General features: G+C 40.7%; 2 protein-coding genes across 3 annotated transcripts; one reads left to right on the plus strand and one right to left on the minus strand.

Moving 5' to 3' along the window:
* Window positions 1-908: 908 nt before the first annotated feature.
* Window positions 909-3,846, minus strand: LSM3 (LSM3 homolog, U6 small nuclear RNA and mRNA degradation associated). The gene is made up of 4 exons (XM_068695024.1): window positions 3,708-3,846; window positions 2,733-2,843; window positions 1,645-1,740; window positions 909-1,320 (listed from the first exon to the last, which is right to left on the minus strand). Exons 1-4 carry the CDS (start codon window positions 3,726-3,728, stop codon window positions 1,240-1,242), a joined length of 309 nt encoding a protein of 102 aa, XP_068551125.1. The 5' UTR covers window positions 3,729-3,846; the 3' UTR covers window positions 909-1,239.
* XPC (XPC complex subunit, DNA damage recognition and repair factor) lies at window positions 3,756-15,323 on the plus strand. 2 transcript variants are annotated; one of them, XM_068695017.1, is made up of 16 exons: window positions 3,771-3,975; window positions 4,362-4,560; window positions 5,485-5,618; window positions 6,485-6,608; window positions 6,705-6,789; window positions 7,283-7,440; window positions 7,641-7,761; window positions 8,632-8,721; window positions 9,187-10,122; window positions 10,577-10,737; window positions 10,958-11,039; window positions 11,468-11,602; window positions 12,110-12,279; window positions 12,607-12,700; window positions 13,224-13,313; window positions 13,960-15,323. In XM_068695017.1, exons 1-16 carry the CDS (start codon window positions 3,861-3,863, stop codon window positions 14,170-14,172), a joined length of 2,907 nt encoding a protein of 968 aa, XP_068551118.1. In that variant the 5' UTR covers window positions 3,771-3,860; the 3' UTR covers window positions 14,173-15,323. The 2 variants fall into 2 exon arrangements, with proteins under 2 accessions (XP_068551119.1, XP_068551118.1); XM_068695018.1 differs by lacking the exons at window positions 13,224-13,313; window positions 13,960-15,323 and having other exon boundaries at window positions 3,756-3,975; window positions 12,575-12,700.
* The last annotated feature ends 264 nt before the right edge of the window (window positions 15,324-15,587 follow it).

The raw sequence follows: 15,587 nt of genomic DNA on the forward strand, positions 1-15,587 counted from the left end.
TTCCTTTAAAAAGTATCCAGCTTGGAGCTTACCAAGGTAGATCTTGCATTCCTCACCCTTGTCACAGGTTATGGACATTGTAAGTTAAGAATATTTTGTTTGTAGGACACAGGGACAAAGCAAGCTGCTTTTGCCAACCATAAAGAACGCCTAAGAACCTAGACAAGTTTATAAAGTCATGAGTCAAGGTCTGTAAAAAGTGTCCCAGTGTAGACCAGTTGTCTAGGTATGCCTTTCAAACATACTTAAACAATGCATAGAGTAACTGTACTCAAGCCCTTTTTATCCCCCTAGGAGAATAATCTGCAAGTAGCGCAAGCCTGAGTAACTACGTATTAAGAAAAGGACTTTGTTCAGGGTTCCAGTACACCTTCGCAGCAGATAACCAACGAGCATCTTAAGCATTTTGCAGAATTTCATGTATTCAAGAACTGAAGCAAGCCACAGATGGTGGAAAATGAACGCATGCAACAGGCAACTCAAGAGAAACTCAAGAGCATGTGAGAGAGCATCTTTGTTCCCTACTTACGTGTTTGCAAACCATTGTTCTGTTAATAATGCTGTAATAGAAGTATCTGAAACACTATAAAAACTTCTTCATGTATCGTAAGTGGGAGATGCACATGTGGGTATATATACGCACACATAAAATTTCCCTGCCACAAGGATAAGGCTAGAGAATTTGAACACAGAAAAGCCATAAATTATAGCACCATAGATTAATGTAATGCTGTCCCCCCCATAAATGTTAATCTGCAAGACTTAAGTATTAGTAAGGACAAAAATTAACACAACACACTCAAATTACTACTTTCTCAGAAAGTAAATCCACATACCACAACTAATATAGCATTAGGACTATATTATTACATAAAAATATCTTCAACAAAAATATGACAAGTCAAATCTGAAAGATAAGCCAAGTTTATTTGAAACAAAAAAAAGACACCGCTATTCCCAAGATTTGAAAAAAAAAAAAAAAAAAAAAAGGATTTTTTTTTACTGATGTGACAAGACAGCCAATTTACAGCAGTTACATTAATTCAGGGAAATGTGGTTGTTTTACACTGCTTCAACTGACTACATGCACATTCTGCAAGATAAATTTGTTCTCCTTCCAAAAATAACAGGCAAAAACATCCTACAAAAATGTGTACACAGTTTTGAGACACATGATCAAAACACAAACCATTGTCCAAGGGCCTGAAACCTTCCCACAAGGTTAAATCCTTGGTTGCTTCAGCCAACCCTCAACGGGGGAGCTACAAGCACAACGCCGTCACCTCTGACAAAGAGCATCGGAATATTCCTTTTGGTAGACTATGAAGAAGGAAAGAAGAGTTTAAATTTACAAAAAGATCGTTTACAGAACACCTGCTAAGCACCAAAGACCAAATTCAATCATAACAAAACACCAGAAACAACTCCGACAAATGTCAGCTCAGATGTATAACTCTGTCACGCTGACGAGATCAAAAGAATCAACAGCAAGTCTCTCCACATCCTTTGGACTTTCACCACAACTTGTCTGAAACTTGCTAGATTTTAGTCCAGAAAGTAGTTATTAATACACTATTTTAACTATACGACATAGCTTAGCTTGAAAAAAGTTTTCTGTAGAGATAAATACACTGAAGTCCTTACTTTATAAATTTCTTCATAGGTTTCTTCATCAATCTCTATTGTTGTTACAGTTTCTTCTACATCACCCAGAATCATATTTAAGTGTTGATCATATGCCTGTAGGAATAAAGTTAATTATTTCTTCAAAAATTCAAACTCAATAAAATTACAATTTTAGCAAGACATTCAGACAATTATTTTAGCCTGATTTTGACCAAAATGTACCAGTATGTCAAAACAAATTTCTTCCATCAGTCTACATTCCCAGAATTTGTCTGGGGCAAATTAAATGGCCACGAAAACTGTAACTCATACAGTGTTAGAAAAACTTAAAATAAGCACAAACTCCACTCTACAAAAGCACATTAAGAATTACACCAGCACATCACAGATCTGTTCTCATCTTTGTGTTCCCAAATGAGTTTGAGACCTAATTAATACATTGGGCAACTGGCTCTCTTCCACAACACTGTACTGTATTCAGGAAGAATGACAGACCTAATGAGACAGACTGGCTTTCTACAAAGAGACATATTACGCTCAGAAGAAAGCACTTAAATGAAATTTGCAGAGAATCCAGGAGAGTACATATCCCAGTATACCCTCACGGGCATGCCTTATAAGAAAGCTGTTTGATAATGACTGGTATTTCTGTCTAAATAGACCTTAGAGCCCTTTACAAGAAGATGTCTGCATCGTTACTTACTTTACACACATGGAAACAGAAGTCAGAAGCAGAGGAATTAATTACATGATATCATTTAGAAGACCACAGGCAAAAAAAAAAAAAAAAAAAGCATCTTTAAATCTCTAGAGGAGCTTTTTAGAGCAGAGTACTGAACAAATTCAATTTTGCCCCTGAACATATTACACTTTTTGAAAGAAGAAAGGGTTCAACCCTTGCTACTAAGATAACCTTTAACCTGCCTTCTCCAGCCACTTCTCCACTTTTAATCATGAGATACAATTAATTACTTGTGCTTTTAAACTAATTGTTTGAACAATCAATAGAATGTTACAGGTAAGCTTGTATAATAAAGTGTTGCAAATAAAAAATGTTGCCCAGTGCTTGGCTGAGTAAGCATAGTAGTGTTCTGAGTTTTACTTACGTGTAGTCTGCCTCTCAGTTCTCTGTCATTCCTCATTTTAACATAGATTCGCTCATCTAGACTGAGTCTGATGAGATCAAGTGGCTCCTCTACAGTATTTGTTGTTTGTTGCTAAAAAACACAATAAAGAAAAGTTATTTATAAAGATGACTGTGAACTTCTAGATTCCTCAGCATTTGAAAAAGAAAACAAACATGTAAGGACACAGAAGCTGGTTGTTTTGAAACACTCTGTTTCCTGGTGACTCTAAGTGCAGATGATATTAACACTCTACAGATGTCCAGCAGCCTGTACAGAATTAGTTAACAGACTAGTTAGTCTGTTAGTCTGGTTAGTTTGCACCAAAAAGTGCCTCATGCATACTGTCATAAGAGCTGTATTTTTTAATCCACAAGCATTGTCAGTACTAAAAGAGAAAGTCTAATCTGCACAAAGGAGCATGGTAACAGAAAGTACTGTATCTGTAGCACCACACTGCTCTGGCTAAAAAAACAAAACCACACTCATTTCACAAGCCCACATCAGCCAGCTGGGTGACACGGACACCCCCAGCTGAGGCGAGCACCACACCTCAGATCTGCCAAGCCCCAACGCAGGTTAGAGACCCGGCCACACTGGGAGCTGAAGTCTCTTTCTTGTGAGGAAGGCAAACTTTCAGGACCACGTCTAAGAAGCGTGAACACCTTTTTACACCCCCACCCCCAGCACGCCACCCATTTCTCCCTCAGCGAGGCGCAGCCGACGGCTTCCACACCTCAGCTGCGCAGCCGAACCCCCTCGGCGGGCCGCCTCCATCTTACGCCCCCCTTCGCTCTCCTCACAGGCGCGGGGAGCAGGCGGGAAGCAGGGAAGGAGCCCAGCAAATGGCGGCGAGGCGCCGGGAAGGGCCCCGCCGCCACCACAGCGCTCAGGGGCCGGGAGCCAGGGCTCGGCGAAGACCTCCCCGGTGCCTCCCGGCCCGAGGGAGCCGCTCACCTGATCCACCTCATCCGCCATCTTTCAAACACTCTCCCGCGAGCCCCTATGGCCCTTCCCCTTCCTTCTCTTCCCCGTCCCCTTCCTCTCCGCCGGGGCGGGCTGTGGGGCGGGCAGACAAGGGGGCCGGGTGTTTGCGGCCGCTGTAGCGCCATGGCGAGGAAACGCAAAGCCTCCATCCCGGCGGCGACCGCCAGCAAGAAGCGTCCCGGGGGGCCGCGGGATGAGGTGAAGAAAGAGAAGGAAGAGGAGGAGGAGGAGGAGGAAGGTGGGTGCGAGCGGGCGGCCATCGCCAGGACCTGGGGCTCGGCTGGCTGCGAGGGGGGACAGGGGCCGTTGTGTGGGGCTGGAGGGGGGAGAAGCTGCTTGGATAAGCAGGGGGCTTGTTTTTAACTGAGCCCACTGGTAGGACCGCAGGGATCTCTGTGTACTTCTTGTTCACTGCGTTGTGATGAGTGCGTTCCTGGAGCTGTTGTGCAGTTCTTGCCTGTTTCCTACAAAACGATGATGCGCTCTTCATGTTGAGCGTTTGCTTTCTTATGTAACTAGTGGATAATTTGCTTCTAACGAAGTCTGTGGAGGTATTTTTTTCTGATTGCTATGGAGGTGAGATTTGATCCTTTGACATAGCTTCTTTTCTTCTATCCGATGCAGATGATTTTGAAGAGAAGAAGCCCAGTATAAAGAAGAACAAACCCAAAGTTCCAGCTACAAAGAAGAAAGAAGACTCTGATCCTGGAGTTTCCAAGTCAGCAAATAAACCTTCAAAACAAAAAGGGGTAAAATTGCTAGCAAAAGAAAATAAAAAAATCACAGAAAATAAAGGAAATCATAGCAAAGAGCAAACCTGCAGGTACGTTTACTTATTATTTATCATTAGAGTATACAGGAGCTCTCTGTATCTGGTTGTTTGTTGTTTTTTCTAGGACCTTTTGCTGCAAATATGCACGTAAGTAGATTGCTTTAGGCTAGAAGTCGAGTTTAGTTCATTTGTGCCACACACTTTAACAGACATACTGTCTGATTGCAGAATCAGCCTTGAGGAAGACCGTCTGTATGGGAAGCAAATATCTGAGCCTTTTCAAAACAATGGTTTCAATATATGATGTTATTTTATTCTATTCTTTACATAGAGTGAGGGAGGTTTTATGGAATCTAGCACGAATAGAAATATGACCCTGAGATTAAGGTGTAGGATGATGAGCAGAAACTTTTAAACATATAATTCCTCTGTGTCTTTTAGGAATCCAAATACGACATTAGTATGGTTTTGCCATGATTTCTATAGGGAATGTATCAATAAGAAGAAATGAAACTGGCCTCACTTCACTGGCCAACCAGATCCTTTGGTATTAGCATAGTGAGACAGAAACGGTTCCAATCCCAGTACATTTTGAAGGTTTGGTAAGGACAAATTATTCAATGAACGAATTCTCCAAAAACTCATTTATACAAGCTGTTAAAAAGGATGGGACCTTTTTTTTAGGTTCAAGCATCTTTTTTCCTAAACAACCTTGCAGAACTAAGATTTAAGTTTGCACTGAAAAAATGTTGCCCGATGAGCTTGTGGTTATTTATGGCAAAGATTGCTTGCTTTTCTGAGACGACATCTGTGGTTTACGTGTCAAATATTCAAAACCTTTGCATCTGTTGTTACTGATGTAGAGGTCATGCTTCATATATTTCCTCATTTTAAGTGTTTTCTTTCTATATATTTTTTTAAATAAACAAGCACCTGAACTTTGTGATGCTAAAACCATTTTGGTAATTTTAATAGTGATTCACTGAAGCCCCCTCAGAGGGAGACAAAGTTGAAGAGAGAATCTTCTGTTAAAAAGGAGATGGATGAAGACAATACTGATGACGATGACGACGATGATGAAAGTGAAGATGAATGGGAGGATGTGGAAGGTAACAATTGCATGCTTGTTCCAAGCAGTAAATATTCTTGTACACAGTGTGTCTTTTTGTAATTTGATTTTTGAGCTATTTCCCATTTGGATTCAGGTAAATACATACTCTAAGTGTACAGAGTATGTTCCATGTGCCAGGTTCCATGTATGTTCTATATTAAAAGGTCATATCTCACAATACTTCTAGAATGATTCCAAAGTAGGAAAAAACCAGACAACTGACTTGAAGGTAAAGCTTTGAATGTGACAATTTTTTGGTGTTTGTTAGGGTTATGCTACCATGTATAGCACTTTCTTAGCTATTAGTATTGTCTAATACTGAGAGAAGCAAAGAATGAATTGGTCTGAAGATTCAAAACTCTTGACTTGTAAAGAAAAATGGAGGTGCAATCAACTGAGCTGTTCAATGAGATTTCTACCAACAACCTGTAAGAATCATGATGATCATAATCTTCATAATTTGCTGCTATAGATTTATGCCTTCTAAAGTGAAGTCAGTTGTGTTTTTGTTGTTGTTGTTTCTTTATTTGTTTTTTTTTCAGTACAAGTACTCTTTGGGTGGTATCTGCTCATTCAGCTTTCTCATGATTAAATTTGCTTGTTGCAGTCACTTGTCATTAGACTGTGCTGAGCTGATTCCTCAGTGGCAGTTGACTATCATCCCCCAGTTACTAGAAAAAGCTGAGTAGACACTGTGTTACAGAAAATCCAGAAACTGATAATTACTGGGGACATTCTCTTTGTAGGTTGTTTGAACACATGAGGAGGAGTGGGTGGGTTTTTACCCATTGTCAGTCCTTCCTATGGCAAATATTCCATATTTGCGTATTTTTAGTAATGTTTTGTTTTGGTTTGGTTTTCCAGAACTCCAGGAACCTGTCACAGATAAGTTAGAAGAAGCTGCTGTTCATTCCTCGGTGGCGCTGCCAAGCAATCCGGTTGAGATAGAGATTGAAACGCCAGAACAACGTAAGAAAAGAGAGAGAAGGTAAGAACAGGGAAGGCAGTGGAGCGCATGTCATGAATCTAGAAAGGCAGATCCATAGAAAACTACAACATCCATTTCTTCTGTAATCTTATGCAGAGAAAAAAGGAAATCTGAGTTTGAGACCTATCTTCGGAGAATGATGAAACGTTTCAGCAAGGAGGTTCGTGAGGACACGCATAAGGTATTGGTCACAAAGAAACCTGGCAGAGGAAAAAATGAATGTAAGATCTCTGAACTGGTCTGTAATGAGGAAGAAAGTAATTTTTGATCAAAATAATTTGGGGTCATGGCTAGAAGAGAAAAAATAAAAGGCTGTAGTCCAGACAGATGCTCACTGGACTTCTCTTGAACTGTAAGTTAGAAACATTCATGACTGTGTTAGTAAATTTCCAAGTGAAAACAGATGTGAGTAGGGGGTGTGTTTCCCCATTGTGTGCATCTGTTCATTCTATTCATGTTAAACTGTCAGTCAAGCGAGCAGGAGGCACTGACAGGAACTTCAAGGCTTTACTCTATTATGATGGTGATTAGATGACAGTCCTGTGCCCATCTTATTTGTAGTTGCCTGTCTCTGTCAAAAGGAGCAGTAGAGGTATCCTCATTTTTAACCATGGACAGTAGTTCCAGCAAAGAAAACCTTGTTTGAACTCACTATAGAAACTTTCTTCTCTCAGGTTCACCTGTTGTGTTTATTAGCGAATGGTTTCTATAGGAACAGGATCTGCAGCCAGCCAGATCTTCATGCCATTGGTCTGTCCATCATCCCCACACACTTCACAAAAGTGTCTGCAGGCCAAGTGGACATTCTCTACCTTTCCAACTTCGTGAAATGGTAAAATACTCTGCTAGTCCTGCTGTCATACAGAATGTAGAATAAGGGTTCAGGGAGAGGGGTAAATGTAATTAAAAATTTTCAGTGATTTTAAATACAAGAGTGAGAAGCTGTTCTTTGTGAAGAAGGAAAGGATGAACTATGAAGTGTAAGAATATACTCACAATGGTAGACAATAAGTAGGTGTCTCAACATTTTAGGTTTATTGGAACCTTCACTGTCAATGATGAGCTCTCCATTGAAAAAGGAGAGCCCCTTCAGTCAACCTTGGAGAGGCGCTTTGCCATCTATGCTGCACGAGACGATGAAGAGTTGGTTCATGTAAGTGACTGGGAACTGCAGGGTTGGTTGCTGAATTTGGATGCTAGATCATTGCAAACAAGGTGGTGTTTGAGGGGTGAATTTGGAGAAAACAGGTTGGTGATTTAGTGTATTCCCTGCTTTTTTCTTTCTGTTGTATTTTTGTCTGGAGTCATTCTGTGATTAAGTTCCTCAGTATGAACTGTGCCTAAGAACTGAAAGAGCTGCTGCTTTGCAGATGTGTGGCTTGCAGCTTTGCATTGTTGCTGATAAATTGGATGTTGCAGCTTCTGTGTCACAAAGCAGTTGTTGTGGTCTTTGCATCCCTGTTGTGTAAATAGAGATGCCACTTCCTGGGACAGGAGGTAAAGACAAAGCAAGCCTGGCTTAGGCACTTAGAAGTCCCATGCAGGAAAGCAGGTGCTGGGTCGCAGCTGTTAGCACTCGGTTGTGACTGTAATGCCATTTTCTGAATAGCTGGTGTTTCTGCTGGGTTCAGCTTATGGTATGTTGTTGGCCTTGGCCACATTTGGGAAGGAGAATTTAGAGTCATCTTACTCAGTTTGCCTCAAGAACAAGAGGCTGATACTGTAGATGGGACTATGGTGACTCACCACGTGCTCCAGCAGGATGGGTCATTTAGCCTCTTGGTTCTTTAGCTGTGAGTTCACAGCAGTGCCTCTGTCACTGTTGTACCATAAATAAGAGCCAAAGAAAACTGTCCAGTGCTTTGATACTATAGCAGCTGAGCTACCTGCATGTCTTTGTCAGTGTCTACAGTGCTGGGTAAAAGCTAGGAATGAAAATGGTTTGTGAGCTGTCAAAGAGTTTTGAGATTTTTTCCATGTACCTTAAAAAAAGGTTAAACACGCTTTGTTTTTCCTTTTGCAGATATTTTTAATTATTCTCCGAGCATTACAACTACTGTGTCGCCTTGTGCTGTCTCTTCAGCCTGTTCCTCTCAAGGAGACAACAGCAAAGGTAATTTTCATAGGGTTTGTAGAATTCTGTAATCAGTCACTCCCCAAAAGGAGTGCAAAAGCTGTCTGGCTGTTGCAGCTTGAAGTGAATCACTTACTGCATGAACCAAGATGGTAATAGTGTTCTTCTGTCTGTCCTACAGGAGACGCAAACCCTTAAGTTTTAGATTTATCCTTTCTAAAAACAAAACCAACCAAACAAAAAACTCTTATTTTGTATGTTTAAGCAAAGTATTTTTTATGTTCTCTCATTTTTCAGTTGATGAACATTTTTTTTAAAACTTAGACAGGAAATGCTGCTGGAGTACACCTCTCTTCATCCAAGTTTTCAAGTCCCTAAGATATGCAAATTGACCATGCCTTTGGTCTTTATTTACCTCATGCTGATCTCAGTGTTATCTTTTTTTTTTTTTTTCCCCTGCTTTTTGTTAACTATGGTAAAAGTGACCTAGCCTCTTTCTTGCAGGGAAAAGGCTCATCCAAGAGGCAGTCACTCAGCAGTACCTCTGAAGGGCGGGAAAGCTCTGGCACAACACCCAAAGCCGTGGCAAAAAAATGCCCCTGCAAAAAAGCCAAGAAGGATGAGAAATCCTCAGGGAGTGAAGAAGACAACAAGGAGCCAGAGAAACCCAGAACTGCTCGGACCAAAAGGACACACAAGTCGAAGCTGACTTCAGGCAGCCAGGAGCAGAAGGAAATTGGTAATGAGGAGAGTGGTTTAGGGGAAAAAGATGTGCCCGTCAAGCCCAAGAACGATCGCAGGAGACGAGTGGCCTCCAAAGTGTGTTACAAAGAAGAGAGTGGAAGTGATGAGGACAGTGCTTCTGACTTTGAGGTTTCAGAGGAGGAGAGTGATCTCTCTGATGAGGATTTCGTAACTGTATCTAAAAAACAGAGAAGGTCATTGGGCTCCCAGAAATCAAAGCTAACGTCTATCAAAAGCCCCAAAACTGAGACTTCAGAATCAAAGCAATCCAAAAATTGTTCTGGAGTTGAGCCCAGACCAGCCAAAAGCACGGCTCCAGCATTGCCTCATGCACCGAGAAAGAGGAACAAAATCATTTCTAGTGATGAGGATGATGGGCAGCAGCTGGTAAGGAAAGTCGTTGGCACAGACCAGTGGCTAGAGGTTTACCTTGAGCGTGAGGACAAGTGGGTGTGTGTGGACTGCGTTCATGGCAGTGTTGGTCAGCCCCAGCAGTGCTTCAAATATTCCACAAAGCCACTTTACTATGTTGTTGGATTTGACAACGATGGGAGCGTCAAGGACGTGACACAAAGATATGACCCAGTGTGGATGACCACAACGAGGAAGAACCGTGTGGACCCTGAGTGGTGGGAGGACACGCTGCAGCCATATAGAAGTCCCTTTGTGGAAAGAGACGAGAAGGAGGAAAAGGAGGTAAATGATGATGATTTTTTTCAGGACTTTTAATACCATGAGTTCAGTCCTTGGATTCTCATTCACGTAAAAATCATTAGTAACAGTTTCTATTGAACTTGAAATATTTATGTTTTAAGTAGAATATACAATGATACGATTCAAATAATAGTCAGATAGAGGCTGTTAAGAGAAATACAGATAGCAAAAGTATTGGACAGCTCATTCTGAAAACATACCAGCATGAGTTTCTGTACAGACTAGCATTACACTTCTTGGAGAGAGTCTTTAGGATACATAGATCTGGGTGCACATCTAAGTGTCTGCGTGCAACAAGAGTGCTTTGGTACATTGGTTCACCTGATAAAATTCCTGGTGTTTTTTTCCTTTGATACAGACTATAATGATTACTAATTTCTTAAAAGGTTAATACAAGAGAGCTGCAAAATCACTCTTTTTTGCACAATTCCTACAGTTTCAGGTTAAGCTTCAAGATCAACCTCTACCAACAGCAATTGGAGAGTACAAGAACCACCCTCTTTATGCACTAAAGAGGCATCTCTTGAAGTATCAGGCAATCTATCCTGAGTCAGCTGCTATCCTAGGGTACTGCAGGGGAGAGGCTGTCTACTCCAGGTGAGTGGAGTGTGTCTCTGTAACAAATTGAAGAGTTAATTGGTGTTAAGACCACAGTGGCATCAACAACAGTCTCAGGCCACATGCATGGATAGGATGTGACATTTAGCAATTCAGACAGCATTTGCATACCACTTAGTTACAGCTTTTTTACTATTCCTAGCATGTGAGTAATGGTTTGAAAGTCTCTAATATAAATGTTTTCTTCGGACCTTTTTAGAGATTGTGTACACACGCTCCACTCCAAGGACACTTGGCTAAAGCAGGCTCGAGTAGTGAGGATTGGAGAAGTACCTTACAAGGTAAGAGTTTGGCTTCCTCCTGTGCAATGTCTGCCCTCTGAAGTTGAAGCTTTGTTTTGGTTTGGTTTATTTTGTTTTTGTCTTCTTTCTGTTGGCAGACGTAGATTTCCTACTTGCTTGCATGTCGTAGCAGCACCGCGAATCTGTCCACCTACTGGGCATACATTCTATCCAAAGCCCAGCTGTCTGTTCTTCCCACTCCAAGGGTGTCTAGCAGAACTGCACCCTTTTCATCCTCTTCCATTTCAACTTGGGAATCTAGCTCCCTGTACCATACAGGAACCATGAGTTACCATTATAAGCAATAGATACTGAAGACAGAAAATAGGCATTTCTTTCTGATGCCTCTTCTTTTGTCCCAGGAAAGTCTGAAATCACTGGCAGCTTGTTTTTGTGGTGTTATAAGTTTGATTGTTGTCTTTGCACAGATGGTGAAGGGATATTCCAACCAGGCAAGGAAGGCACGCCTTGCAGAGCCTGCAAACCGGGACAAAGAGGACCTGGCACTGTTTGGTCGCTGGCAGACAGAGGAGTACCAGCCGCCTATAGCAGTGGATGGAAAGGTAGCCAGGAGGGCAGAGTGTTGGTGTTAAAAGAATTGTTTTGTATGAAGCAGTGGGCTTTATTTTTCCAGAAGTTGTATGTGAGTTGTGAGATCAGTCAGTAACATCTGAACTGAGGTTTAGTGTTCTGAGGTAACTGTACTCAAGAGAGAAATGGTGAAAGTTTTATTGAGGCCTTTCGTTCCTGAGTCCAAGTAATGCTGAGTAATGAAAGGCAGCTGACTTTCTAATTCAGTTGATCCAACTTACCTACCCCATCTTTGTTTTGCTAATTCTGTGCATTACAGGCAGAGTAACAAGGCCTGGTTGGAGAACATAACTAGGAGATAACCATGCAGCTAAAATACAGGCTTGAGCCTTCTCATGTGAATATGAATATGTGAATATGAATATGGTACTATGAATGTGGAAGGCCAGAAATAGAGGAGAGACCTTGAATTGCAGCGGGGATTTTCGCCTCTCTCCAGAGGGCAGGAGTGTCATTTCTCTTTAATTCTGCAATAACAGGTTCCTCGGAATGAGTATGGAAACGTCTATCTCTTCTTGCCATCCATGTTACCCGTTGGCTGTGTGCAGCTCAGACTCCCCAACCTGAACAGATTGGCACGGAAGCTGGACATTGACTGTGCTCAAGCAATCACAGGATTTGATTTTCATGGTGGCTACTCGCACCCAGTGTACGTAAAGGTGCTTTGCTGCAGCTGAGGAATTTTGATTTTCTGCAGAAGCAGTATCCCCTGTGCTAAGGAGGACATGTCCTCCTCTTTTGTGCTAGCTGTGGTAGTAGAGTTAATGTCCCTGGCAAGCAGAAGTGACTTTATATGCTTAAAGGGTCTGCACTTGTGTGGGGAGTATAGCTGATGAATTACACACTTAGATCCTATGAGACAGCTTAGTCAGTTCTGTCAGTATTCATCAACTTTCAGTTTGGCTGGGTCAGCAGGCATTTGCTCCCTTTTTTTTTTCTTCTAGTAGCTGACAGAGGATTCTGTTCTCCTTCCTAGTACTGATGGCTACGTTGTTTGTGAAGAATATAAAGAGGTGCTCATTGCTGCCTGGGAGAATGAACAAGCAGAAATAGAAAAGAAGGAGAAGGAGGTGAGAACTATTTTTGCAGCCTCCTTACTGTTTAATTTAAGCTGCAGACAAAAGGTCAGCTATGTAAGCAGTGGACACAGTTCTATGATGGTAAGAGGCTAATGGCATCCCCCAAATGCGTTATTTGGGGCTTGCTGTCTGCACTGCAATGGGAAGCAATACAAGGGTGTATTTTTATCTGAAATAGTGCATACTTTGGAACAGTTTTCCATGGCTCCTGGGAAATGTGAGGAATACATGTATGAGGTTAAACTTTTTGAGGAGGCTCCAGTGTATTTTACACAGTGAGTGCACACATCAGAAAGTGACAGTAATTAATACGCTTAGCAGATAAGCGGACACCAATACATCATACTCCTAAGAATCCTACCAGCCTATAATCTTTTAATGTGATGCATTTAAGTTGGTGGTATGTGTGTTTTTTTTTAACTGCCATTTAAAGTCTTAAAACTTATATTTTAATGTAAACACATTGGAACTTGAAATAGCGTTTCTTTTTCTTGTCAATATTAATACCACACAGAAGCGTGAGAAGAGAGCTCTGGGGAATTGGAAGTTGCTGACAAAAGGACTTCTTATCAGAGAGAGACTGAAGCAACGCTATTCCATCAAGGTATTCTGCATTTCTGCTGTATTCTTTTTCAGGAAGATATTTCTCTACAGAGCGATTTTCTTCCAGTATTTCCAATGTGTTATTTTTCCAGCAGTAGAGTGTAGAACTTCAGAATGTAATTGCTCAAAAATCTTTCTCTTTCCTGTTAATATTTGACTAACAACTAGTTAAAAAAAAATCTACACCAAAAATCCAACAGTCATGAAAGATTAAGTATTATTTTACAAGAGACTACTATTTAACAAAGCACTCTTATTTTTATATTACTCTTCTGTTTTGATATACTCCTTTCCTAAATTTCTTCCTCTAAGCCGAGTATGTAGCTATAAGAATGTCAGTGGGCTGCTCTTTTGTATGAACTCAGATATTAGTTCTTAATCCTTTCCCTGTTGTGAAAGGTGAAAAGCATGATCTTTTTAAAGATGGTTAATTTTTATTCTTCTGTGACCTAAAACACTTGCTTGAGTTGGAAGAATGCTTGATGTTCAGAAATAGAAACACACTGCTTTGGGTGAGAAGCCCAGACAAGAGCAGCCAACTTTTGTAATGTCATTGAGAGCTACTGTGACAGAAAATGAACCTTTTTAGTTACAAGCGATTCCTAGAGCTTCCTTTTCCATTTTCATGGCCTTTTTTTTTTGTTCAGACTGAGCCATCTGCACCTGAGACAGAGAAAGGAGCAGGATTCTCCTCTGATGAAGAAGGAGGTCCAAGTTCAGGAACTGCAGGACGGGATGTGGCAATTTCTTGGCCCCAAAATCGCCAGGTAGAGAAGCAGAAGGAAGAGCAGACAACCAAAAAGAGCAAGCGAGAAAAAAAGGGAGAGGCAGCACAGTTGTTTCCTTTTGAGAAACTGTGATCAAAACAAGCATTTCTTTACCATTTCCAGATGCAAGAACATAACTGTCACATCAAATGTATCCTATGCCAGTTAAGATCTTCTTCTGTGCACTTGTGTTTCTGAGCTATCAGGGACCAACCTAATTCTGCATCAGGAATGTCTTTTGCTGTTGTGGATGATTAAGTTCATCCCTTTATCCTTGAACCTAGGAGAAGCAGATGCAGAGTTGGACCTTCTAAGATCTCTAAATGAAGTTGGTCTCTTTTTGTTCTGTTTTGTAAGTATCACTTAGCATCACTTAGCACTGTAATAAATCCATTTTCTGAGGCGTTTCATTAGCACTATCCCTTCCCATTTTTCTCCTTTCCATTTTACCTACTTGTCCAGAACTAAAGCATGCAGCTGCTGTTTAACAGTCTGTGGTGAGCTGGCCAAGGCTAATGTCCTCTTCAGTACTTTCAGTTCATACTTTACCCAAATCAGTAGTGAGGTAGAGTTCTAGTCTCACCATCTATTTCATCATCACAGAGGGGGAAATACTTCCTCTAAGGTGTAATGAAACATGCAATCAAGATTTAGAGGAATCCAAAAATTTACTTTCTGAAGAACGCATGTGCCTTTTGTGAAAACTCAGCTTTGGCTTTTTAGCCTATGGTCTTCAGCCTTCCTTTACTTTCAGAAATCTTGTGCATTAGAAGGAAGAAGCCCTGTCCTTGTTTCAAACTTAAGGTTAAATGCGTCATCTTAAGTCATTTAAAATGTATACGTGTTTCAGTTTTGTTTTATCAAGACTGTTTGGTATTGTTCTGGAAAAAAAATGTGTAAATCTGGCAGTGTTGTCAGAAAAGAAATTCAGTGAAACCAGGGAGGTTTTTTAAAATGTTATCTAGTACTTAAGCTCTTAAAAACCGTTGAGAGGAATGTTAAATCTATACAAGCTTTTCCTGCAGTTTAGAAACAGAAACTCTGATTTGTCTTTTGCAGTATCTTTAAAACCAAATTAAACTGACAGTCTATATTTTTAAAGAGAGAAATATGGTCTACTTATTGCTGGATGCTGTTACAGAGGAAGACTTTAAAATGCAAGAAAATGTTTTTCATTTAATTATGTTTCTAAAAAATCTATTTTTGTACTGTATTTGTAGAATAAAATAAAGTATTAAAACAGACTAGTGCTGTCTTTAATTCCTCCCTTCTGGCAGCAGCTGTTTTACCTGAAAGGATTCTTATGTGAGACAAAGAGCACTGTAAGAGTGCTATTTCTAAACATCACACATCAGGTCCCAGGAAATTGCAGAACTGCAATACTCATTCTGAGTTTTAGTTTTTGCTGCTGAGTTCTAAAACAAACAAAAACATGAGCTGTAGGTTTGGTTAGTAGGTAAAAACTGTTCATAAGTCTTCACGAAAAAGTCTCTGTCTTGCATAAAGTA

This window comes from Anas acuta, chromosome 11 (assembly GCF_963932015.1).
Source record: "Anas acuta chromosome 11, bAnaAcu1.1, whole genome shotgun sequence".
NCBI classification, from domain to species: Eukaryota; Metazoa; Chordata; class Aves; order Anseriformes; family Anatidae; genus Anas; species Anas acuta.

What these genes read in the sequence shown, in the direction of transcription:
- LSM3 (XM_068695024.1), bottom strand. Translation starts at nt 3,728, where the DNA reads ATGGCGGATGAGGTGGATCAG. An exon ending in AACTGAGAGGCAGACTACAC is followed by an intron (nt 1,741 to 2,732) that starts GTAAGTAAAACT and finishes TTATTCCTACAG; the next exon opens with GCATATGATCAACACTTAAA. An exon ending in CCTATGAAGAAATTTATAAA is followed by an intron (nt 1,321 to 1,644) that starts GTAAGGACTTCA and finishes CCTTCTTCATAG; the next exon opens with TCTACCAAAAGGAATATTCC.
- XPC (XM_068695017.1), top strand. Translation starts at nt 3,861, where the DNA reads ATGGCGAGGAAACGCAAAGCCTCCATCCCGGCGGCGACCGCCAGCAAG. An exon ending in ACGAGAAGGAGGAAAAGGAG is followed by an intron (nt 10,123 to 10,576) that starts GTAAATGATGAT and finishes CAATTCCTACAG; the next exon opens with TTTCAGGTTAAGCTTCAAGA. An exon ending in AGCAACGCTATTCCATCAAG is followed by an intron (nt 13,314 to 13,959) that starts GTATTCTGCATT and finishes TTTTTTGTTCAG; the next exon opens with ACTGAGCCATCTGCACCTGA.